The sequence below is a fragment of the Pseudophryne corroboree genome, chromosome 3 (assembly GCF_028390025.1).
Source record: "Pseudophryne corroboree isolate aPseCor3 chromosome 3, aPseCor3.hap2, whole genome shotgun sequence".
Classification (NCBI taxonomy): domain Eukaryota; kingdom Metazoa; phylum Chordata; class Amphibia; order Anura; family Myobatrachidae; genus Pseudophryne; species Pseudophryne corroboree.
The window spans coordinates 177,919,846-177,943,967 of NC_086446.1; the positions used below are offsets into that span (position 1 = coordinate 177,919,846).

Here is a 24,122-nt window from a genome sequence, read left to right on the forward strand (position 1 = left end):
TCTAAGCAGGCGATTGCTCGCTGGATCTGTAGCACGATTCAACTTGCACATTCTGCGGCTGGACTGCCGCATCCTAAATCAGTAAAAGCCCATTCCACGAGGACAGTGGGCTCTTCTTGGGCGGCTGCCCGAGGGGTCTCTGCTTTACAACTTTGCCGAGCTGCTACTTGAAACAAGATTCTACAAGTTTGATACCCTGGCTGAGGAGGACCTTGAGTTTGCTCATTCGGTGCTGCAGAGTCATCCGCACTCTCCCGCCCGTTTGGGAGCTTTGGTATAATCCCCATGGTCCTTACGGAGTTCCCAGCATCCACTAGGACGTCAGAGAAAATAAGATTTTACTCACCGGTAAATCTATTTCTCGTAGTCCGTAGTGGATGCTGGGCGCCCATCCCAAATGCGGATTGTCTGCAATACTTGTATATAGTTATTGCCTAACTGAAGGGTTATTGTTATGAGCCTTCTGTTCGTGAGGCTCAGTTGTTTTTCATACTGTTAACTGGGTATAGTATCACGAGTTGTACGGTGTGATTGGTGTGGCTGGTATGAGTCTTACCCGGGATTTCAAATCCTTTCCTTATTGTGTCAGCTCTTCCGGGCACAGTTTCCTAACTGAGGTCTGGAGGAGGGGCATAGAGGGAGGAGCCAGTGCACATCAGGTAGTCCTAAATCTTTCTTAGTTGTGCCCAGTCTCCTGCGGAGCCGCTATTCCCCATGGTCCTTACGGAGTTCCCAGCATCCACTACAGACTACGAGAAATAGATTTACCGGTGAGTAAAATCTTATTTATTATGATCCTAATGGGGAGGTGCTTACTAGGGTGAATCATCCAGTGAATGAACAGTTAAGGCGGTTCTCCTGTTTAAGAGTATGGTGTATGAAGCAGATATAACATAAATAAAATGATGTGATATGTACCATCATCATTAATATATCTACTTTTGGAAGCAATTGTTGTTTTAAAGACTGTAGTTATCTGGTAAGTACCAAAATCCTATTTTCTCTTACGTCCTAAAGGATGCTGGGGTCCACATTATTACCATGGGGTATAGACTGGTCCACCAGGAGCCATTGGCACCTTAAGAGTTTGAAAGTGTGGGCTGGCTCCTCCCTCTATGCCCCTCCTACCAGACTCAGTTTAGAAAATGTGCCCGGAGCAGCCGGTCCCAGCTAGGGGAGCTCTCCTGAGCTTTTCTAGTAAAAGTTATTTTTAGAGTTTGTTTTTTTACAGGAGGCTGTTGGCAACAGCCTGCCTGCAGCGAGGGACTAAGGGGGGGGAGCAGTGTCCGCCCAGCGGGGTCTGAGCCACTTACTCCGCTGACTGGACACTGAGCTCCAGAGGGGTCGGATCGGTCTCCGCCACAGGGGACCGATCGCCCCAGCAGCATGCCGTCAACCCCTTACAGACGCTGAAGAATTGGTGAGTTAGTCACCGACCCCCCTAGCAAGCGGGGGGGCCGGTGGGAAGATGGCGCAACGGGGAGGGAGCGCAGTACTAACTGCGCTCCTGGGAAGGTCCAGAGGCACATAGTGCGGCGCTGTGAGAGGGGCGTCCTGGGCCAGCGCTTACCCCCACACTGGTCAGCAAGTCTGTCGGGGTCCGTGGATCTCAGCCAGCAAGTTTCCTCAGGCCAGTATAAAATTTGAAGAGCGGAAAGATCGCGCCATTAAGGGGGCGGAGCTTCTCCTCAGAGCGGACCCAGGAGCGTTCCAGCACCATTTTCCTGCCTGCACAGTGCTGGATGGAAGATCAGGTCCCTCCAGAGCAGCTCCATCTGTCTGTACACGGTACCAGGGGGTTGTAGAAGGGAGGGGAGGCTGTAAAACGACTGTGTCTCCTATTAAGGGACACAGTCTGCGCTGGTAAGGGGTTGCCTTTTACTAAAAGCGCTGTATTGTGGGTTGGCTCTGATCTCTGTGTCTCTCTTGCCTTTCTTGGGGGGGAAACTCTGTCTGCCCCCACGTGTGTGTGTGTGTGTGTGTGTGTGTGTGTAGTGTTTGGTGGTCTCCTTTAGCTATGTCCAGGGACACTGTGTCATATACTGCAGAGAATTTATCCTCCCAGGATGATCCCATTTCATATAATCAGGATAGCACTGGTTTAGCACAGATTCAAGCAAGGGAACCAGAATGGTTTTCCTCTATCAAAACTTGGATTTCTCAGATTTCTGACAGGGTTGCTAGTAATGAATCTGCAACCCAGGTATTACAGAGCCCTATAGCTGTATGGCCTGTGTCTGGTACCTCAGGACACCCCGCAATATACCCCCACAAACGTGCGCTTGTGCATGTCACACAAGACGACACGGATACCGATTCTGACACTGCAGACGGTGATGAGGATGTGTTGCGGGGGTCAGCATCTCTTGCAAGTGGGGTGCAATTATTGATAGAGGCTGTCAGGTATGTGTTAAATGTAAATGATACCACACCTGAGTATGTTGAGGAGGCTTTTTTCACTGAAAATAAAAAAGCCTCGCTAACCTTCCCTGCGTCAAAGGAGTTGAATGCTATATTTGAAAAAGCATGGGAAAACCCTGAGAAGAGGTTCCAGATACCTAAAAGGGTCCAGGTGGCTTTTCCTTTCTCTGAGGAGGATAGGAAAAAGTGGGAAAACCCTCCGATTGTTGTCGCGTCTGTGTCCAGACTCTCAAAGAATGTGGTTTTGCCTGTGTCGGGATCTACTGCCTTAAAGGAGCCGGCAGATAGAAAGATTGATAACACGCTTAAATCAATATACACTGCTTCTGGGGCCATAATTACGTCCCACTATTGCTAGTGCATGGATTACAAAAGCAATAGTGAAGTGGTCGGCTACCTTGCTTGAGGATTTGGATGCGATGGATAGGGATGACGTTGCATTATATTTAGGCAATATACATGATTCTGCAGGTTTCCTGGTAGAATACATGATAGACCTGGGTTCCATGGCTGCGGGAATTTCTTCCATGTCTGTTTCAGCTCGTCTGGGACTATGGCTGCGCCAGTGGTCGGCCGACGCGGAATCCAGAAGAAGTGTGGAGTCGCTACCCTATAAAGGTCAGGCTCTCTTTTGTAAAGCTATAAACACGTGGATATCCACCGCTACAGTGGGTAACTCTCAGTTTCTTCCCTCAGCAGCACCTGCTCCGAAGAAATCCTTCTCTTCAGCTGCACCGCAGTCCTTTCTGCCTAACAAGCCTAGAAAGGCCAGAACATCCAATACCTTCTTTAGGGGAGGTCGGGTTAAGTCCAAGAAACCTGCCGCTGCAGGTTCCCTGGAACAAAAGCCTGCTTTCGGGTACCCCAAAGTCCTCTGCATGACGGTGGACTGCACGCCCCGGTGTGGGGCCAGTGGGAGCGAGACTCAGACATTTCAGTCATGTCTGGGTATCGTCCGGCCTGGATCCCTGGGTAGTAGATATTGTGCCTCAGGGATACAGGCTGGAATTTCAAAGTCTCCCTCCTCATCGCTTTATCAAGTCGGGCTTACCAACTCTGTTGGAGGACAGCACAGTTCTTCAAGACGCTGTCCAAAAGCTGGTAGAGGCACAGGTCATTGTGCCGGTACCACCTCACATGCTGAACAAAGGTTACTCTTCGAACCTTTTTATGGTACCGAAACCGGATGGTTCGGTCAGGCCCATTCTGAACCTAAAATCATTGAAACCCTTTCTAAAGGAGTTCAGGTTGAAGATGGAGTCTCTCAGGGCGGTGATATCAGATCTGGAAGAGGGGGAATTCCTGGTGTCACTGGCTATCAAGGATGCATACCTTCACATTCTGATCTGGCTGCCGCATCAGGCTTATCTCTGTTTCGCATTGCTAGACTGTCATTTTCAGTTCCAGGCCCTGCCATTCGGCCTCTCCACAGCACCGAGGGTGTTTACCAAGGTGATGGCGGTAATGATGATACTCCTCCGCAAGCAGGGTGTTGACATCATTCCATATCTGGACGATCTCCTGATAAAGGCATCGTCCAAGGAGAAGCTGCTGCAGTCCATTGTTCTCACAACGCGTCTGCTCCAGAGTCACGGTTGGATTCTGAACTTTCCAAAGTCACATTTGGAACCAACCCACAGATTGTCATTTCTGGGAATGATCCTAGATACGGAAGTGCAGCGGGTGTTTTTTCTGCAAGAAAAGGCGGTGGTGATCCAATCCATGGTCCGGGATGTCTTGAAGCCACTCTGGGTGTCGGTTCATCAATGCATTCGCCTATTGGGAAAGATGGTGGCCTCTTACGAGGCTCTCCAGTACGGGAGGTTCCATGCTCGGACCTTCCAGCTGGATCTTCTGGACAAGTGGTCGGGATTTCACCTCTACATGCACCAGAGAATTCGTCTGTCGCCAAAGGCGAGGATTTCACTCCTCTGGTGGCTCCAATTGCCTCACCTCCTGGAAGGCCGAAGGTTCGGGATTCAGGACTGCGTCCTTCTAACCACGGATGTGAGCCTCAGGGGCTGGGGAGCAGTCACTCAAGGAGTAACCTTCCAAGGACGGTGGTCAAGCCTGGAAGCCGGCCTGCCCATCAACATTATGGAACTAAGAGCCGTCTACAACGGTCTTCTTCAGGTGGCCCCTTTTCTGAGAAATCGGGCCATTCAAGTGCAGTCGGACAACGTAACAACAGTGGCTTACATAAACCGACAGGGTGGAACGAAGAGCAGAGCGGCAATGTCAGAGGTGACAAGAATACTCCTCTGGACAGAAAAGCATGCGTTGGCGCTGTCAGCCATCTTCATTCCGGGAGTAGACAACTGGAAAGCAGACTTCCTCAGCAGACACGATCTCCATCCAGGAGAGTGGGGACTCCACCCGAAGGTGTTCAAGGAAATAACAGATCTTTGGGGCTTACCCCAAATAGGCATGATGGCCTCTCGTCTCAACAAGAAGCTTCGGCGTTATTGTTCCAGGTCGAGGGACCCACAGGCAGTGGCATTGGACGCCCTGGTGTCTCCGTGGGTGTTCCAGTCAGTGTACGTGTTTCCACCACATCCCAAGAATCCTAAAGCTCATAAGGAGAACAAGGGTTCAAGCGATCCTCATTGCCCCAGACTGGCCAAGAAGGGATTGGTACGCGGACCTTCTTAATCTACTGCAAGAAGAGCAGAGGCCTCTTCCTCTTCGGGAGGACCTGCTGCAGCAGGGGCCGTTCACCTATCAAGACTTACCGCAGCTACGTTTGACGGCATGGAAGTGGAGCGCCAGATTCTTGCTCGGAAGGGCATTCCTAAGAAGGTTATTCCTACCCTCATACAGGCTAGGAAAGGGGTAACGTCTAAACATTACCATCGTATTTGGAAGAAATATATCTCTTGGTGTGAGTCCAAGAAGTTTCCTACGGTGGAGTTTCAACTGGGACGTTTCCTCCTCTTCCTGCAAGCAGGAGTGGATATGGGTCTGCGGTTGGGATCTGTGAAGGTCCAGATTTCAGCCCTATCCATTTTCTTTCAGAAACAATTGGCTGCCCTCCCTGAGTGTCAGACCTTTTTGAAGGGAGTTCTGCATATCCAACCTCCCTTTGTACCGCCTACGGCGCCTTGGGACCTTAACGTGGTGTTGCAGTTCCTCCAGTCGAATTGGTTTGAGCCTCTACAGGAGGTATAGCTCAAATTTCTTACATGGAAGGCAGTCACTTTGTTGGCCTTAGCTTCTGCTAGACGTGTGTCCGAGCTGGAGGCTTTATCCTGTAAAAGCCCTTACTTGATCTTCCACGAAGATAGAGCTGAGCTCCGGACTCGTCAGCAGTTTCTTCCGAAGGTTGTGTTAGCATTTCATATCAATCAACCGATTGTGGTGCCAGTGGCTACTGGCTCCTCAATTACTTCAAAGTCCTTGGATGTTGTAAGGGCTCTGAAGATATATGTGAAGAGAACTTCTCATCACAGAAAGTCGGACTCTGTTTGTCCTATATGATCCCGAGAAGATTGGGTTTCCTGCTTCTAAGCAGACTATTTCTCGCTGGATCAGGTTCACTATCCAGCACGCTTATTCTACGGCAGGACTGCCGTGTCCAAAATCTGTTAAGGCCCACTCTACTTGTAAGGTGGGGTCTTCCTGGGCGGCTGTCCGGGGTGTCTCGTCATTGCAACTTTGCCGAGCTGCAATTTGGTCTGGGTCGAACACATTTGCAAAGTTTTACAAGTTCGATACTTTGGCCTCTGATGATCTGAAGTTCAGTCAATCAGTTCTGCAGGAGCCTCTGCGCGCTTCCTCCCTTTCTGGGAGCTTTGGTACATCCCCATGGTACTAATGTGGACCCCAGCATCCTCTAGGACGTAAAAGAAAATAGGATTTTGGTACCTACCGGTAAATCCTTTTCTCGTAGTCCGTAGAGGATGCTGGGCGCCCGCCCAGAGCTTAGTTTTCCTGCAAATGTTATTTGGTTCAGTACAACTTCGTTTTAGTTGAGTACTGCATTGTTACTTGGGGATCAGTACGTAATCCCGCTGGACGGGATCCCGGCGGTCGAAATACCGACGCCGGAATCCCGACCACACAATCCCGACAGGGGAGGCGAGCGGAACGCAGCCCCTTGCGGGCACGGTGCCTCGCTACGCTCGGCACACTATTATATTCTCCCTCTATGGGTGTCGTGGACACCCACGGAGGGAGAATATGTCGGGATTGTGGCGGTCGGTATTCCGGCGTCGGTATTTCGACCGCCGGGATCCCATCCAGCGGGATGTTGACCGCATCCCGTTACTTGGTAAGTATTGTTTCAGCTGTTGCTGAGTGGTTCAAGCTAGCTGACTTGACGTGCCTTGTATGTTTGAGCTGGTATGAATCTCACCACTATCTGTGTATAATCCTTCTCTCGAAGTATGTCGTCTCCTCGGGCACAGTTTCTAGACTGAGTCTGGTAGGAGGGGCATAGAGGGAGGAGCCAGCCCACACTCTCAAACTCTTAAAGTGCCAATGGCTCCTGGTGGACCAGTCTATACCCCATGGTACTAATGTGGACCCCAGCATCCTCTACGCACTACGAGAAAAGGATTTACCTGTAGGTGCCAAAATCCCATTTCTCTAACGTCCTAGTGGATGCTGGGGACTCCGAAAGGACCATGGGGAATAGCGGCTCCGCAGGAGACTGGGCACAAAGTAAAAGCTTTAGGACTAGCTGGTGTGCACTGGCTCCTCCCCCTATGACCCTCCTCCAAGCCTCAGTTAAGATTTTGTGCCCGAACGAGAAGGGTGCAATCTAGGTGGCTCTCCTGAGCTGCTTAGAGTAAAAGTTTAAATAGTTTTTTTATTTTCACTGAGACCTGCTGGCAACAGGCTCACTGCATCGAGGGACTAAGGGGAGAAGAAGCGAACTCACCTGCGTGCAGAGTGGATTGGGCTTCTTAGGCTACTGGACATTAGCTCCAGAGGGACGATCACAGGCCCAGCCATGGATGGGTCCCGGAGCCGCGCCGCCGGCCCCCTTACAGATGCTGAAGCAAGAAGAGGTCCATAAATCGGCGGCAGAAGACTTTCCTGTCTTCATAAGGTAGCGCACAGCACTGCAGCTGTGCGCCATTGCTCTCAGCACACTTCACACTTCGGTCACTGAGGGTGCAGGACGCTGGGGGGGGGGGCGCCCTGGGAAGCAATGAATTAACCTTATTTGGCAAAAAATACATCACATATAGCTCCTGGGCTATATGGATGTATTTAACCCCTGCCAGTTTTCCAGAAAAAAGCGGGAGAAGAGCCCGCCGTGAAGGGGGCGGGGCCTATCTCCTCAGCACACAGCGCCATTTTTCCCACACAGCTCCGCTGGTAGGAAGGCTCCCAGAATCTCCCCTGCATCCTGCAACTACAGAAACAGGGTAAAAAAGAGAGGGGGGCACTTATTTGGCAAAATAACAGATATAAGCAGCTATAAGGGATAGACACTTATTGTAAGGTTGTCCCTATACATATATAGCGCTCTGGTGTGTGCTGGCAAACTCTCCCTCTGTCTCCCCAAGGGGCTAAGTGGGTCCTGTCCTCTATCAGAGCATTCCCTGTGTGTGTGCTGGGTGTCGGTACGTGTGTGTCGACATGTATGAGGAGGAAAATGATGTGGAGGCGGAGCAATTGCCTATAATGGTGATGTCACCCCCTAGGGAGTCGACACCTGAATGGATGGCCGTAATTAAGGAATTACGTGACAGTGTCGGCACGTTACAGAAAACTGTTGACGACATGAGACAGCCGGCAGCTCAGTTGGTGCCTGTCCAGGCGTCTCAAACACCGTCAGGGGCTATTAAACGCCCGTTACCTCAGTGGGTCGACACGGACCCAGACACAGACACTGACTCCAGTGTCGACGGTGAAGAAACAAACGTATTTTCCAGTAGGGCCACACGTTACATGATCACGGCAATGAAGGAGGTTTTGCACATCTCTGATACTGCAAGTACCACAAAAAGGGGTATTATGTGGGGTGTGAAAAAACTACCCGTAGTTTTTCCTGAATCAGATGAATTGAATGAAGTGTGTGATGAAGCGTGGGTTTCCCCCGACAAAAAACTGCTAATTTCTAAAAAATTATTGGCACTATATCCCTTCCCACCAGAGGTTAGGGCTCGTTGGGAAACACCCCCTAGGGTGGATAAGGCGCTCACACGCTTATCAAAACAAGTGGCGTTACCGTCTCCAGAAACGGCCGCCCTTAAGGAGCCAGCAGATAGGAGGCTGGAAAATATCCTTAAAAGTATATACACACATACTGGTGTTATACTGCGACCAGCAATCGCCTCAGCCTGGATGTGCAGTGCTGGGGTGGCTTGGTCGGATTCCCTGACTGAAAATATTGATACCCTGGACAGGGACAATATATTATTGACTATAGAGCATTTAAAGGATGCATTCCTATATATGCGAGATGCACAGAGAGACATTTGCACTCTGGCATCAAGAGTAAGTGCGATGTCCATTTCTGCCAGAAGAGGATTATGGACGCGACAGTGGTCAGGGGATGCGGATTCCAAACGGCATATGGAAGTATTGCCGTATAAAGGGGAGGAGTTATTTGGGGGCGGTCTATCGGACCTGGTGGCCACGGCAACGGCTGGGAAATCCACCTTTTTACCCCAAGTCACCTCGCAGCAGAAAAAGATACCGCCTTTTCAGGCTCAGTCCTTTCGTCCCCATAAGGGCAAGCGGGCAAAAGGCCACTCATATCTGCCCCGGGGCAGAGGAAGGGGAAAAAGACTGCAACAGACAGCTTCTTCCCACGACCAGAAGCCCTCCCCCGCTTCTGCCAAGTCCTCAGCATGACGCTGGGGCCTTACAAGCGGACTCAGGCACGGTGGGGGCCCGTCTCAAGAATTTCAGCGCGCAGTGGGCTCACTCGCAAGTGGACCCCTGGATCCTGCAGGTAGTATCTCAGGGGTACAAATTGGAATTCGAGATGTCTCCCCCTCGCCGGTTCCTGAAGTCTGCTTTACCAACGTCTACCCCCGACAGGGAGGCGGTATTGGAAGCCATTCACAAGCTGTATTCCCAGCAAGTGATAATCAAGGTACCCCTCCTACAACAGGGAAAGGGGTATTACTCCACGCTGTTTGTGGTACCGAAGCCGGACGGCTCGGTGAGACCCATTTTAAATCTGAAAGCCTTGAACACTTACATAAAAAGGTTCAAGTTCAAGATGGAGTCACTCAGAGCAGTGATAGCGAACCTGGAAGAAGGGGACTACATGGTGTCTCTGGACATCAAGGATGCTTACCTCCATGTCCCAATTTGCCCTTCTCACCAAGGGTACCTCAGGTTTGTGGTACAGAACTGTCACTATCAGTTTCAGACGCTGCCGTTTGGATTGTCCACGGCACCCCGGGTCTTTACCAAGGTAATGGCCGAAATGATGATTCTTCTTCGAAGAAAAGGCGTCTTAATTATCCCTTACTTGGACGATCTCCTGATAAGGGCACGGTCCAGAGAACAGTTAGAGGTCGGAGTAGCACTATCTCAAATAGTACTACGACAGCACGGATGGATTCTAAATATTCCAAAATCGCAGCTGATTCCGACGACACGTCTGCTGTTCCTAGGGATGATTCTGGACACAGTACAGAAAAAGGTGTTTCTCCCGGAAGAGAAAGCCAGGGAGTTATCCGACCTAGTCAGGAAACTCCTAAGACCAGGCCAGGTGTCAGTGCATCAGTGCACAAGGGTCCTGGGAAAGATGGTGGCTTCTTACGAAGCGATTCCATTCAGCAGATTCCACGCAAGAACTTTTCAGTTGGATCTGCTAGACAAATGGTCCGGATCGCATCTTCAAATGCATCAGCGGATAACCCTGTCTCCAAGGACAAGGGTGTCTCTCCTGTGGTGGTTACAGAGTGCTCATCTCCTAGAGGGCCGCAGATTCGGCATTCAGGATTGGGTCCTGGTGACCACGGATGCCAGCCTGAGAGGCTGGGGAGCAGTCACACAGGGAAAAAATTTCCAGGGCTTGTGGTCAAGCATGGAAACGTCACTTCACATAAATATCCTGGAACTAAGGGCCATTTACAATGCCCTAAGTCAGGCAAGGCCTCTGCTTCAGGGTCAGCCAGTATTGATCCAGTCGGACAACATCACGGCAGTCGCCCACGTAAACAGACAGGGCGGCACAAGAAGCAGGAGGGCAATGACGGAAGTGACAAGGATTCTTCGCTGGGCGGAAAATCATGTGATAGCACTGTCAGCAGTGTTCATTCCGGGAGTGGACAACTGGGAAGCAGACTTCCTCAGCAGACACGATCTTCACCCGGGGGAGTGGGGACTTCACCCAGAAGTCTTCCACATGATTGTAAACCGTTGGGAAAAACCAAAGGTGGACATGATGGCGTCTCGCCTCAACAAAAAACTGGACAGATATTGCTCCAGGTCAAGGGACCCTCAGGCAATAGCTGTGGACGCTCTGGTAACACCGTGGGTGTACCGGTCAGTGTATGTGTTCCCTCCTCTTCCTCTCATACCAAAAGTACTGAGAATCATAAGAAGGAGAGGAGTAAAGACTATACTCGTGGCTCCGGATTGGCCAAGAAGGACTTGGTACCCGGAAATTCAAGAGATGCTCACGGAAGACCCGTGGCCTCTACCTCTAAGACAGGACCTGCTCCAGCAGGGACCATGTCTGTTCCAAGACTTACCGCGGCTGCGTTTGACGGCATGGCGGTTGAACGCCGGATCCTGAAGGAAAAAGGCATTCCGGATGAAGTCATCCCTACCCTGATCAAAGCCAGGAAGGATGTAACCGTACAACATTATCACCGTATTTGGCGTAAATATGTTGCGTGGTGCGAGGCCAGGAAGGCCCCTACGGAGGAATTTCAACTGGGTCGATTCCTGCATTTCCTGCAAACAGGACTGTCTATGGGCCTCAAATTAGGGTCCATTAAGGTTCAAATTTCGGCCCTGTCGATACTCTTCCAAAAAGAACTAGCTTCTGTTCCTGAAGTTCAGACGTTTGTCAAGGGAGTACTGCATATACAGCCTCTTTTTGTGCCTCCAGTGGCACCTTGGGATCTCAATGTAGTGTTGGGATTCCTAAAATCACATTGGTTTGAACCACTCACCACTGTGGACTTGAAATATCTCACATGGAAAGTGGTAATGCTGTTAGCCCTGGCTTCAGCCAGGCGTGTATCAGAATTGGCGGCTTTATCCTATAAAAGCCCTTACCTAATTTTTCATACGGACAGGGCAGAATTGAGGACTCGTCCTCAATTTCTCCCTAAGGTGGTTTCAGCTTTTCACTTAAACCAACCTATTGTGGTGCCCGCGGCTACTAGGGACTTGGAGGATTCCAAGTTGCTGGACGTAGTCAGGGCCCTGAGAATATATGTTTCCAGGACGGCTGGAGTCAGAAAATCTGACTCGCTGTTTATCCTGTATGCACCCAACAAGCTGGGTGCTCCTGCTTCTAAGCAGACGATTGCTCGTTGGATTTGTAGTACAATTCAGCTTGCACATTCTGTGGCAGGCCTGCCACAGCCAAAATCTATAAAAGCCCATTCCACACGGAAAGTGGGCTCATCTTGGGCGGCTGCCCGAGGGGTCTCGGCTTTACAACTTTGCCGAGCTGCTACTTGGTCAGGGGCAAACACGTTTGCTAAATTCTACAAATTTGATACCCTGGCTGAGGAGGACCTGGAGTTCTCTCATTCGGTGCTGCAGAGTCATCCGCACTCTCCCGCCCGTTTGGGAGCTTTGGTATAATCCCCATGGTCCTTTCGGAGTCCCCAGCATCCACTAGGACGTTAGAGAAAATAAGAATTTACTTACCGATAATTCTATTTCTCATAGTCCGTAGTGGATGCTGAGGCTTGGAGGAGGGTCATAGGGGGAGGAGCCAGTACACACCAGCTAGTCCTAAAGCTTTTACTTTGTGCCCAGTCTCCTGCGGAGCCGCTATTCCCCATGGTCCTTTCGGAGTCCCCAGCATCCACTACGGACTATGAGAAATAGAATTATCGGTAAGTAAATTCTTATTTTTTACAACCAAAAAAAAGGAGAGGTGCAGAAATTACCAGCGATTGAACACACAAAGCCGCAACATAAACACACAAAGCCAGGGAATGAACACAGTAGCTTACATTAATAAAACATTGCAAACACGTCAGCTTACATAGATGGTATGTTATATCAAAGTACAAATAGATAAATAATAATTGTAGAAATAGATAATTTGATGTTTAAATGCTATTAAACATCTTTTTGCCTATATTTAACTATTTCTCGAATACTGCATAATTCATATCCTCTTGAACGAGTTATACTTGGAGCAATAATTTTTTTCCTTCACCATGTTATTGTTATTGTTGTACCATATCCTGTCCAGGTGTGGTATAGATCTGCATTCAGTAGGTCTACAGTGATTAGGTCGACACTGCAGAAAGGTCAATGGGGTCAAAATGTCGACATGACAATGGTCGACACTCTATCCTTTATTTGTATGTGTTGAGGAATAAGCACTTTAAATTGTTATTTTATAAAGTTTCGTTCAAGACTCATTCAAACCAGAAACAGAAATTCATATGCAAGCAAGACCTGTGAGTTTAGGATCAAATCAGAATCTAAAGCTGGGTACACATTAAACAACCGACAATCTTGCCTATGGTTATGGCGATTTTACCCGTGCCCCAGATCAGGCAAAATAGCCGGTACATACTAGCTGATGTAATGAATGACGGAACAATCCCTAATTCCAGCCATCATTACACTGCATGGCACCACAAACGACATCTACAGCTTGAGCTGCATGCACGACAAATCTGACAGTGTGACGAATGATGCAGTGGGAGTGCGCGTACTGCATACACACTGGGTGATTTGAATAATTTGTCGTTTCGATCCGTCGTTCCGATACAGTTTCACAGCATATCATTAGATGTTTGTTGTGATTATCTGAGAAAATTAAATCCTGTTTTAATACTTTTAAACCTGAAAATGTTCATTCACTTGCTGATTCACCCAGAGTAAATGATTTGGCATAGAAAAAAGAGGTAGTGTTTTGGTGGGGTGTGGGATGATAGCTAAACAGTGTCTAGTTAGATGGACACCACATGTTAGACAGACATTAGGTTGACAGGGTCAGAAGGTCGACAGCTTCAAAAAGTCGACATGAAATAGGTAGACCGTGCAAAAGGTCGACAAGAAAATGGTAGACGCAAAACAGGTAGACACCATTTATTTATTTTTTCTCTTACGTCCTAGTGGATACTGGGGTCTTGTACTTTAGTATCATGGGGTATAGATCGGGTCCACTGGAGCCTGGCACTTTAAAACTTTTAGTGTGTGCATGTGTGTGCTGGCTCCTCCCCTCTATGCCCCTCCTACCAGACTCAGTTTAGAAAAATGTGCCCAAGGAGTCGGGTACACTTCTCTGGAGCTCCAGAGATTTTTCTTTTAAATTTAATTTAGTTTATTATTTTCAGGTAGCTCTGTTTGGCAGACAGACTACCTGCTTCATGGGACATAGAGGGGGGACCGAACCAACCTCCTGAGGGTTAATGGTTCGTAATCCCAGCTGACAGGACACTGAGCTCCTGAGGTGCTGATCACTCATTGTCAGTATGTGTGCCCACACCAGCAGCTAGCCGCCACCTTCTAACAGATGCCGAAGACCAGGCGTGGTGAGTGTTACATCGGGGTCCCGGTTAGCAGGTCCCCGGTGCATTTTGGCAGCATGTCACGCTGCGGTCACGGGCCCAAAGCTGCGGCCTGCCGTGGACGGAACTGGCTCAGGGCTATTGCCCAGCAGTGCTCACTGTCATCTAAGGCTTTGTGTGGACTGTAAATGACATTTCCGAGGTGTTTTATACTTGTGGCCAGTATAATCTTGTCAGGGACCACGCGCCATTGCAAGGGGCAGGGCTTCCCAGAGTGGGACCAGCGGCGGGAAGGCACCATTTTCCTGCTGCTGCGGATCACCAAGGCTGCATGCACGCTGCTCCTCCAGAACCCACACTGTTACAGACTGTCTGGACTAGTACTAGGGGGTCTTAAACAGGGGGGAGCATGTCAGCAGTAACATCGCTGCACTGATTTTATATGCACTGTTTTTCACACATTGTGCTGCTGTGTTGTGTGTGCTGGGTCCGCTCCTCAGTGTCACTCCAGAGGGCTCTCTAGGGTCTGTGTGGGGTGTTGGGCAACGGGCTGCGCTGTTGTTTCCTGTATAATGTCTGAAGATTTGGTTATGTGTGCTGCTTGTAATTCTAGCCCGTCTTCAGCGGGGTCTCTCATGTGTGAGCAATGTTCCTTTTCTCCTCAAGGGCCCAGTTCACAGGCACCTGACTGGTTGGACAGCCTTAATAGTATGATTCACAATGTCAGTTCTGAACTAGTTGTAGCTAAAAGGGAGAAGCAGGTGTTAAAACACTCAATTGATTGTGTAGCTAAGGCAGCAGATTCCAGGAAGTCTTCGCAGACCCCTCTAGTGGTTTAACACAAACACTCACTGCCACAGGTTTTACAGTCCGATTCTGATCAGCCAGATGTGGATGATGATGACATGGACGAGGACAGCTCTCTGTCCCATGGGGTGGAGGCCCCCATTTTTACCATAAGAGAGGTCCTTCACATACCGGACCCGGAGGCGGAACCAGTTGAGGAGTTATACTTTCATGTAAGACCCAAGAGTTCAGCTACCTTTCTGGTGTCTAAGGAGTGAGGCTTGGTTAAACCCTGATAAAAAATGTAAAATTCTTCAGAAGTTTTTATATACCTTTCCCCTTCCAGCTGAGGATAGGAAGGTCTGAGAAAACCCCCCGACAGTCAATAAATCTGTATCCAGACTGTCAAAAAAATTGGTACTGCCTGTCCCTGGGTCTGTATCCCTGAAGGAGCCTGCTGACCGTAAAATTGAGACAACGCACAATGCCATTTATACGGCAACAGGCGCAGCACAGCGCCCCACAATAGTTTGCGGGTGGATCTCCAGGGCTGTGGTAAAGTGGTCTGATGTTATTGATGGTTTAGACGCTCTGCCCCGGGATGAGTTTGTTACTCTGCTGTAGCATATACAGGATGCTGCAAATTTTATGAGCGAGGCTATAAAGGAGTTGTGTAAAATGAATGGCCGAACTACTGCTATGGTGGTCTCAGCGTGCAGAGCTCTGTGGTTACGTCAATGGGCGGCGGACGCCGATTCCAAAAAGGGTGTAGAAAATCTTCCCTTTTACAGGTGATGCCTTGTTTGGAGACGGATTGAATAAGTGGATCTCCCAAGTAACGGCGGGTAAGTCTACCTGTCTGCCATCGGCTGCGCCACCTGCTAGACATTCTTACACCGGACCCTCCTTGCAGTCCTTTCGTGTGGCAAGGTTCAGAGGCAGGGGCCGAGGGGTCTCCACCACCTCCAGAGGATCTTGTGGTAAGTCCCGTAAACCTGCTCCTACTGTCTCCCTGGACCAGACCACCGGATCCCCTGCCGCTAAACCCTTCACATGATGGTTGGCCCCAGCGACAAGGAGACTTTCAGGTAGGTGCTCGCCTTCAACACTTCGCCCAAGTGCGGGCGGAGTCCTGCCGGGATCCTTGGATGAGGGACCTCATTTCCCACGGATACCATCTGGCATTCCAAACACTACCTCCTCACAGGTTTTTCAAGTCGGGCTTACCAGCTTTACCTGCAGCAAAAGTTACCTTCAAGAGGCTATTCAAAAGCTTTTGCAGACGGGGGTGGTAGTTCCTGTGCCTCCTCCGTTACGCAACAGGGGTTTTTACTCCAGTCTTTTTGTCATTCCCAAACCAGACGGTTCGGTGCGCCCCAACTTGAACCTGAAGTCTCTCAACCCGTATCTGCGGGTGTTCAAATTCAAGATGGAGTCCCTGAGGGCAGTGGTGTCCGCTCTGGAGGAGGGGGAGTTCCTGGTGTCTCTGGATGTCAAGGATGCTTACCTTCACATTCCCATGTGGCCTCCTCATCAGGCTTACCTCAGGTTCGCCATATTGGACGACCATTTCCAGTTTCAAGCCTTACCCTTCGGATTATCCTCAGCTCCAAGGGTCTTCACCAAGACCAAGGTCATGGCGGAGATGATGCTGGAACTGCGCATAATGGGAGTAAACCTAGTTCCCTACTTGGACGATCTCCTAATAAAGGCTGTGTCCAGGGAATGTCTGCTACACAGCATCAATCTGACTACTCGCCTACTCACGGATCATGGGTGGATCCTACATTTCCAGAAATCTGACCTGGAACCGACCCAGCGTATTCAGTTCCTGGTAATGACACTGGATACAGTGTCTCATAAGGTGTTTCTTCCAATGGACAAGGTCTTGGCTATCCAGGATATGGTCCGCTCGGTCCTCAGTCCTCGCAAGGTGTCCATACATCTTTGTATCCGCTTACTGGGCAAGATGGTGGCTGCTTATGAGGCAATCCAATATGGCAGATTTTATGACTGGCCATTTCAACTGGATCTACTGGACAGATGGTCGGGTTCTCACCTTCACAGGCATCGGGAAGTGACCTTGTCTCCGAAAGCCCGGATTTCTCTATTATGGTTGGCTACAAGTCCCTCACCTGGTAGAGGGCAGGAGTTTCAATATCCACTCGTGGATTCTACTAACAATGTATGCCAGCCTCCGGGGTTGGGGGGCTGTGACCCAAGGGGTCCAGTTCCAGGGGATATGGTCAAAATAGGAATCGTCTCTGCCGATAAACATCCTGGAACTCAGAGCAGTTTACAATGCCCTTCTGCAGGCTTCTCATCTCCTGACGGATCGGGCGATCCAGGTTTAGTCGGACAACACCATGGCAGTGGCGTCCATAAACCGACAAGGGGGAACAACAAGCAGAGCGGCTATGCAAGAGATGTCAAGAATCCTCCTCTGGGTGGAGGTCAATGCAATGGCCATTTCCGCCATATTCATTCCAGGCATGGACAACTGGGAAGTGGACTTCCTCAGCAGACACAACCTCCATCCGGGAGAATGGGGCCTACATCCCCAGGTGTTTCAACGGATTCACCGGTGGGGCTGTCCACAGATAGATCTGATGGCTTCTCGTCTCAACCAGAAGCTATGCCGTTACTGTTCCAGAACGAGGGATCCGCACGCTGTAGCATTGGACGCGCTGACGACAAAGTGGATGTACCAGTTTGTATACCTGTTCCCTCCTCTGATCCCAAGGGTGCTAAAAAGGCTAAGAAGGGAAAGTGTTCAGACAATTCTAATTGCCCCGGATTGGCCTCGATGGGCGTGGTACTTGGACCTCCTGACCATGTCTCTGGGGGATCCCTGGCCTCTGCCGCTCCAAGACGATCTTCTTCAGCAAGGCTCGTTCGTCGGGTATGGGTCATTGGATAGACACAACTTAGGTCGACATGCATTAGGTCGACATGGACAATAGGTCAACATGAGGTTTTTGACTGTTTTTTTTTTTTGTCGTTTCTCCGTAAAGTGACGGGGAACCCCAATTAGTGTACCGTGTCCCCTCGGGCAAGGTTTAGCCCGAGGGGATTACCGTTCTAATCATAGTTCACGTGGATCATTAAGTATGAAAAAATGAAAAAGAAAATGTGAAAAATTCATGTCGACCTTTTGACCTGTCGACCTAATGGCATTGTCGACCTTCAGTGGTCGACCTAATGAGTGTCCACCTAAGTTGTGTCGACCTAACGACCGTAACCCCGTTCGTCTATCCAGACTTACAGCGGCTAAGTTTGACGGCTCGGAAGTTGAGAGGGAGATTCTAGCAAGAAAGTGTCTTCCCTCCAGGGTTATTTCCACCATGGTCCAGGCCAGGAAGATGGTGGCGTGAAAGCATTATCATCGTATCTGGAAAAAGTATGTTTCCTGGTGTGAAAGTAGAAATGTTTCTCCCGAGGAATTTAGACTTGGTTGTTTTTTACTTTTCCTGCAAGCGGGGGTGGATATGGGCCTACGTTTAGGCTCCATCAAAGTCCAGATTTTGGCGCTCTCTACTTTCTTCCAAAAACAACTTGCTCTGTTATGTGGTTCTGTCCTTTCTCCAGTCGGACTGGTTTGAACCATTACCTAGGGTGGTGTTGAAATTTCTCACCTGGAAGACGGTGATGTTATTGGCTTTGGCGTCTGCCAGGCGGGTCTCGGAATTAGGGGCCTTATCCTGTAAGAGCCCTTATTTGATTTTTCATGAAGACAGGGCGGGACTGAGGACCCGTCCTCAATTTTTGCCTAAGGTGGTGTCGGCTTTTCATGTGAATCAACCTATTGTGGTTCCGGTGTTGTCTGACGCTTCCGTTGGCCCTGAGACCTTGGATGTGGTCAGGGCTCTGAAGATTTATGTCAAAAGGACAGCCCATCATCGGAAATCTGACTCGCTGTTTGTCCTTATGATGCCTCCAAGTTTGGTTGGCCTGCTTCTAAGCAATCTATTGCTCGTTGGCTCAGGTTGACCATTCAACAGGCCTATACGTCAGCGGCTCTGCCCTTGCCGACGTCTATTCAGGCCCACTCGACAAGGTCAGTGGGGTCCTTCCTGGGTGGCTGCCCGGGGTGTATCGGGCCTACAGTTGTGCTGAGCTGCTACTTGGTCTGGTTCGAACACTTTTGTGACATTCTATAGGTTCGATACCTTGGCCAAGGATGACCTTCAGTTTGGTCAGGCGGTTTTACAGGGGTCTCAGCACTCTCCCACCCGTTTAGGAGCTTTGGGACTTCCCCATGGTACTAAAGTACAAGACCCCAGTATCCACTAGCACGTAAGAGAAAGTAGTAATTTAATACCTTCCGGTAATTCCTTTTCTCCTAGTCCGTAGTGAATACGAGACGCCCGCCTCAGTTCTTTGTTCCTGCTTACCTGTGTAAATATTTGGCTGAACCGACGTTGCGGCCCCATTATGTTGTTGGGATAGCCGTGCTAGCCAGGATAGGTTGGGGTTGCTATCCTCTGTTCTGGTTATCGCCCGCCTTTCGTTTATGGTTGTGTGTTGGCTTATTGCTTCACCGCTGTTGTATTGTTCTTCTCTCATATTATGTCCGTCTCCTCGGGCACAGTTTTCCTAGACTGAGTCTGGTAGGAGGGGCATAGAGGGTGAAGAGCCAGCACACACATGCACACACAAAGTTTTAAAGTGCCAGGCTCCAGTGGACCCGATCTATACCCCATGGTACTAAAGTACAAGACCCCAGTATCCACTATGGACTAGGAGAAAAAGGAATTACCGGTAGGTATCAAATTCGCTGCGTTCGCCACAAGGTTTATAACCAACTCTATGTCGACATGGATAGAAAAGGTATGAAATAGTCCAAAAACATGTAAAATTATTTTAAAAAAAACCTGAATCTACATTTTTTATGTCGACTATTTTCATGTCGACCTTCTGACCCTGTCGACCTAATGACTGTCTAACATATGGTGTCTATCTATTGACTGTCTAACTAGACACTGTTTATCTATCATCCGTTTGTTAGATAATTTAATAGGATAGTGGTCCCCAGATTGAAATTAAAATGGCGAAGTGTTAAAATTCAAGAATTTAAGGAAAAAGTTATTGGATTAAAATAGCCACTTGAGGCCCTCTCATATTATTGATCAGGCTTAATATATATAATACTTATCACACATTCCTATGTATGTCAGTCACAATAGTGCAGTAAGGTGATTATATATATTATATATATATATATATATATATATATATATATATATATATATATATATATATATATATATATATACATACACACACATATATATAAAAAAATCCGATATCCAAAATACCTCTGGTCCCAAGCATTTTGGATAAGGGATACTCAACCTGTATTACATAAAATGACAGAAAACAGAAGGTTGAGATTAACTGGCCCAAGTGAGTTTACTGTCCTTGATCTAAAATTATGGGGTAATTTTGTGGTCCTTTCTTTTTTTTTTTTTTTTTTTTTGGCTAACACAGTGAATTCATGGTGGAGGAACACAAGTTGCAGAAAGAGAAGATCCAGGAGGATTATAATGACAAGTATTGGGATCAGCGATACACCATAGTACAGCAGCAGATCCCTTCTTTTCTGCAGAAGGTGGCAGACAAAATCCTTAGTACAGGTAACAGGAGAGAATAAATATACAGTCAGGTCCATAAATATTGGGACATTGACACAATTCTCATATTTTGGGCTCTATACACCACAATGGATTTGAAATTAAACAAACAAGATGTGCTTTAACTGCAGACTTTCCGCTTTAATTTGAGGGTATTTACATCCAAATCAGGGGAACGGTGTAGGAATTACAACGGTTTCTATATGTGCCTCCCACTTTTTAAGGGACCAAAAGTAATGGGACAAACTAAACCATTCTAAATCAAACTTTCACTTTTTAATACTTTGTTGCAAATCCTTTGCAGTCAATTACAGCCTGAAGTCTGGAACACATAGACATCACCAGACGCTGGGTTTCATCCCTGGTGATGCTCTGCCAGGCCTCTACTGCAAATGTCTTCAGTTCCTGCTTGTTCTTGGGGCATTTTCCCTTCAGTTTTGTCTTCATCAAGTGAAATGCATGCTAATCGGATTCAGGTCAGGTGATTAAAGCAGTTAAAGCACATCTTGTTTGTTTAATTTCAAATCCATTGTGGTGGTGTATAGAGCCCAAAATATGAGAATTGTGTCGATGTCAAAATATTTATGGACCTGACTGTGTACATGTGAAAGAATGCTTTCTGTATTTTCCAAAACTTAGAAGCAAGATTGTGTAGGCTTTAGATAATTATTTAAACTTTTTGTTAATAAGGAAAATACCTGAATGTGGTCAGGGAGTGCGGCCATGATGTTGCGTGTCCAGATGCTAAGGAGATTATCTACACCCTTAAGGAACGTGCCTATGTCGAGCAGATTGAGAAAGCCTACAGTTATGCCAGTAAAGTTCTATTGGACTTCTTAATGGAAGAAAAGGAGTTGGTGGCTCATCTCCGGTATGTGATCCTGCACAGTATTCATAACAATACCATTTCTTAGTTTGGGCACATTAACGCTTCATGATTCCTGTGTTTGTTGTACAAAATCAAATTAGAAAAAGTCTATGTGGTGATGGATAAAGCTTAAAGAAATAGGAAGTGGTTGACAAAACATTAGGTTCCAATCTATTAATCACTTTCACTTTTAGGTAGAGATGAGTGGTTGAGATTTATTATGCCGCTTATCTGATGACCTGCACCATTTGCTCCTTTCTCCCTCATAGCCCATAACATTGCACACCCTGTCTACTTTCTACACTTCCCAGTCAACCCTCAATTCAGTCTCCCCTGTAACGAGGAGAAAGTCTCTGCGGTCCTGCTATACTTGCTGATGTTCCACTAATAAGGTTATACTACTTCTCACATGCCTTTTACAAAAAGAAAAAACATTTTAATATATTTGTAGTTGGCCTTTGGGTATACAGTGCCATAAAAAGACAGTAAATGCTAGGGTAGACTGAAAAGAAGCAGTTAACAGAGATAGGTAGCAAACCGAAAAGATGGATGCAGGAAGGAGTGGCGCACAGAGAGAGATTGATGAGTGTAGAAGGGGACATAAAAAAAATCTCGTATTGCCCTTTTTTTCCATATCAGTGAACAGATAGACCAGGGTTAGACAATGTGCTGCATTCCAGGTGTTGTGGAACTTCACATCTCAGCATGCCCTGCCACATTTTTGCGATAAACTGAAGCTGTGACAAGGCATGCTGGGATGTGTAGTTCCACAGCAGCTGAAGTTCCACACATTGCCTACACTTGATTTATGGCCCCTATACATCTGCGGCTGACCCACTGACACCGCTGGAGAATCAGGATTTTGAAACATGTTTAATATTCTCGATTCCCCGACCATCGGGGGATCGCGACATTGCCGCAATACAACTGTGATGTATGAGGGCCATAAGACAGTGGTGCAGAGGTATATAGTGGGGAAATTATAATGGATTAATATTGAGAGAAGATTTGCCAAAAAAGTGGGATAATTTTTTTTTACTGAAAGAGGCAGAAAATATATGGTAAATATTAGGCTTGCCATAAAATCCCTTTAATCCGGGACACCTATGATTTACACAGGTTCTGTTGCTGGCTACACTCAAGCCTGCATTTCAACTGGATTTAATCACCCACAGAACCTGCATTACTCATAGGTGTTACAGATCTATTGGATAGTATGGCAAGTCTATCAATATACCTTTGTGATGATCACGCTTGATTACATCTCATCCTATGAAACAATATCTATATTAATCTGGCTAACATTTAATTGCTTTCTAATCTCCTAACTACTTTTACTGACAGGTCCATAAAACATTACTTCCTCATGGACCAAGGTGATTTCTTTGTGCATTTCATGGACTTAACAGAGGATGAACTGAAAAAAACGGTGGAAGACATTATCCCAACCCGGCTGGAGGCGTTATTGGAATTGGCCTTGAGAATGAGTACTGCAAACACTGACCCTTTTAAGGATGATCTAAAGGTACCAGCATTTTGTAGCATGAAATTGATTCTTTATTGCATGGGTTGCTTTTCATTAGATGCAGGTGAGGCAGATAATTGTACATGAGCTGAAGCATTGGGCACTTTACATGTCACACCATAATAATCTTTAATAGACCTGGTGCAGTCCATTATCTAAAATATTTCTAAGAAAAATAGTATATGTTTACTATACATAGCTGCAAACCTTTGGCATACTCTCTCATATTCTCTTTTCACAATGAATAACATAAGTGTAAAATGAGCATGTATCATCAATCATATAACACTGCACTGTGCTGAGAACATGTAATAATTCATATCAAACTTAATTTTTGAACTGCACGCAAACACGGGAAGAACATAGAAACTACACAAAGATAGGGATCTGGTCTGAATCAACTCGTGACCGCAGCACAGTGAGGCAGCAATGCTAACCACTTTGCTAATCAGTTATGTGTCTGTTTCTCTCTAACAATTTAATGGGTAACTGAACAGTTCCATTTTGTGTTTCTTTTGTGGTTTATTTGTTTTTGGGTGGCATACACCCTTATATATGTTCTATGTCATATTTTTGTGAAATGTGACATTGAATTGTGTTTTAATCTTTCTTCAGATTGAGCTTATGACACATGACCTTATCACGCAGCTCCTCCGTGTCCTTGCCATTGAAACCCAACAGGAGAAAGCCTTGATTAATGTTGATCCAACTGAGATATCACTGAGTGGACTGGAGGCCTTCTCCTTTGATTATATTGTTAAGTGGCCTCTTTCCCTAATAATTAACAGGTAGAGTGTGATAGACCTACACCACATAGTAGCACCAGAAATAAAAACTATTTATTCAGCCTGCATGACTTAAACGTAAAATGACACCTAGGGGCCAATGTCGTTGATCATCACTGCGATGTTCTGGGCGCGTTTGCCCGTTTACGGTAGGCTCAGCTTCACAAGTTTTCTTGCTTATCTCTAGGCAGTACAAGGAAAACTTGCAATGTTGCAAGTTGAAGTGTGATCATGCTGAATTTAATTGCCCCCAAATGTCTATACATATTTAGGAAGATTAATTTGGTTGCGAGGTTCTGCTGTTCGCGGTTCCAGGTAATTGCGGTAATGATATCTTTGTTTATTTTTGCTCACAGCTCTATGGAATGTAAGGGGAAAAAAGTGTTGTTTTTTTTACCATAATATCACACGGTGGGACCTTGCGCAAGATTGCGATGGAATCTTATTGAATCGGCCCAATTTTCTATTTACATC

General features: G+C 47.5%; 1 protein-coding gene across 2 annotated transcripts in view; it reads left to right on the plus strand.

Moving 5' to 3' along the window:
* TUBGCP2 (tubulin gamma complex component 2) overlaps positions 1–24,122 on the plus strand; it is a 132,611-nt gene that overhangs the window by 45,043 nt on the left and 63,446 nt on the right. For both annotated transcript variants that reach the window (XM_063958630.1, XM_063958629.1), the window contains 4 exons: positions 20,328–20,473; positions 21,161–21,341; positions 22,683–22,863; positions 23,479–23,651. In XM_063958630.1, the coding sequence (XP_063814700.1) occupies positions 20,328–20,473; positions 21,161–21,341; positions 22,683–22,863; positions 23,479–23,651 (681 nt within the window). The remainder of the gene's footprint in view (positions 1–20,327; positions 20,474–21,160; positions 21,342–22,682; positions 22,864–23,478; positions 23,652–24,122) is intronic.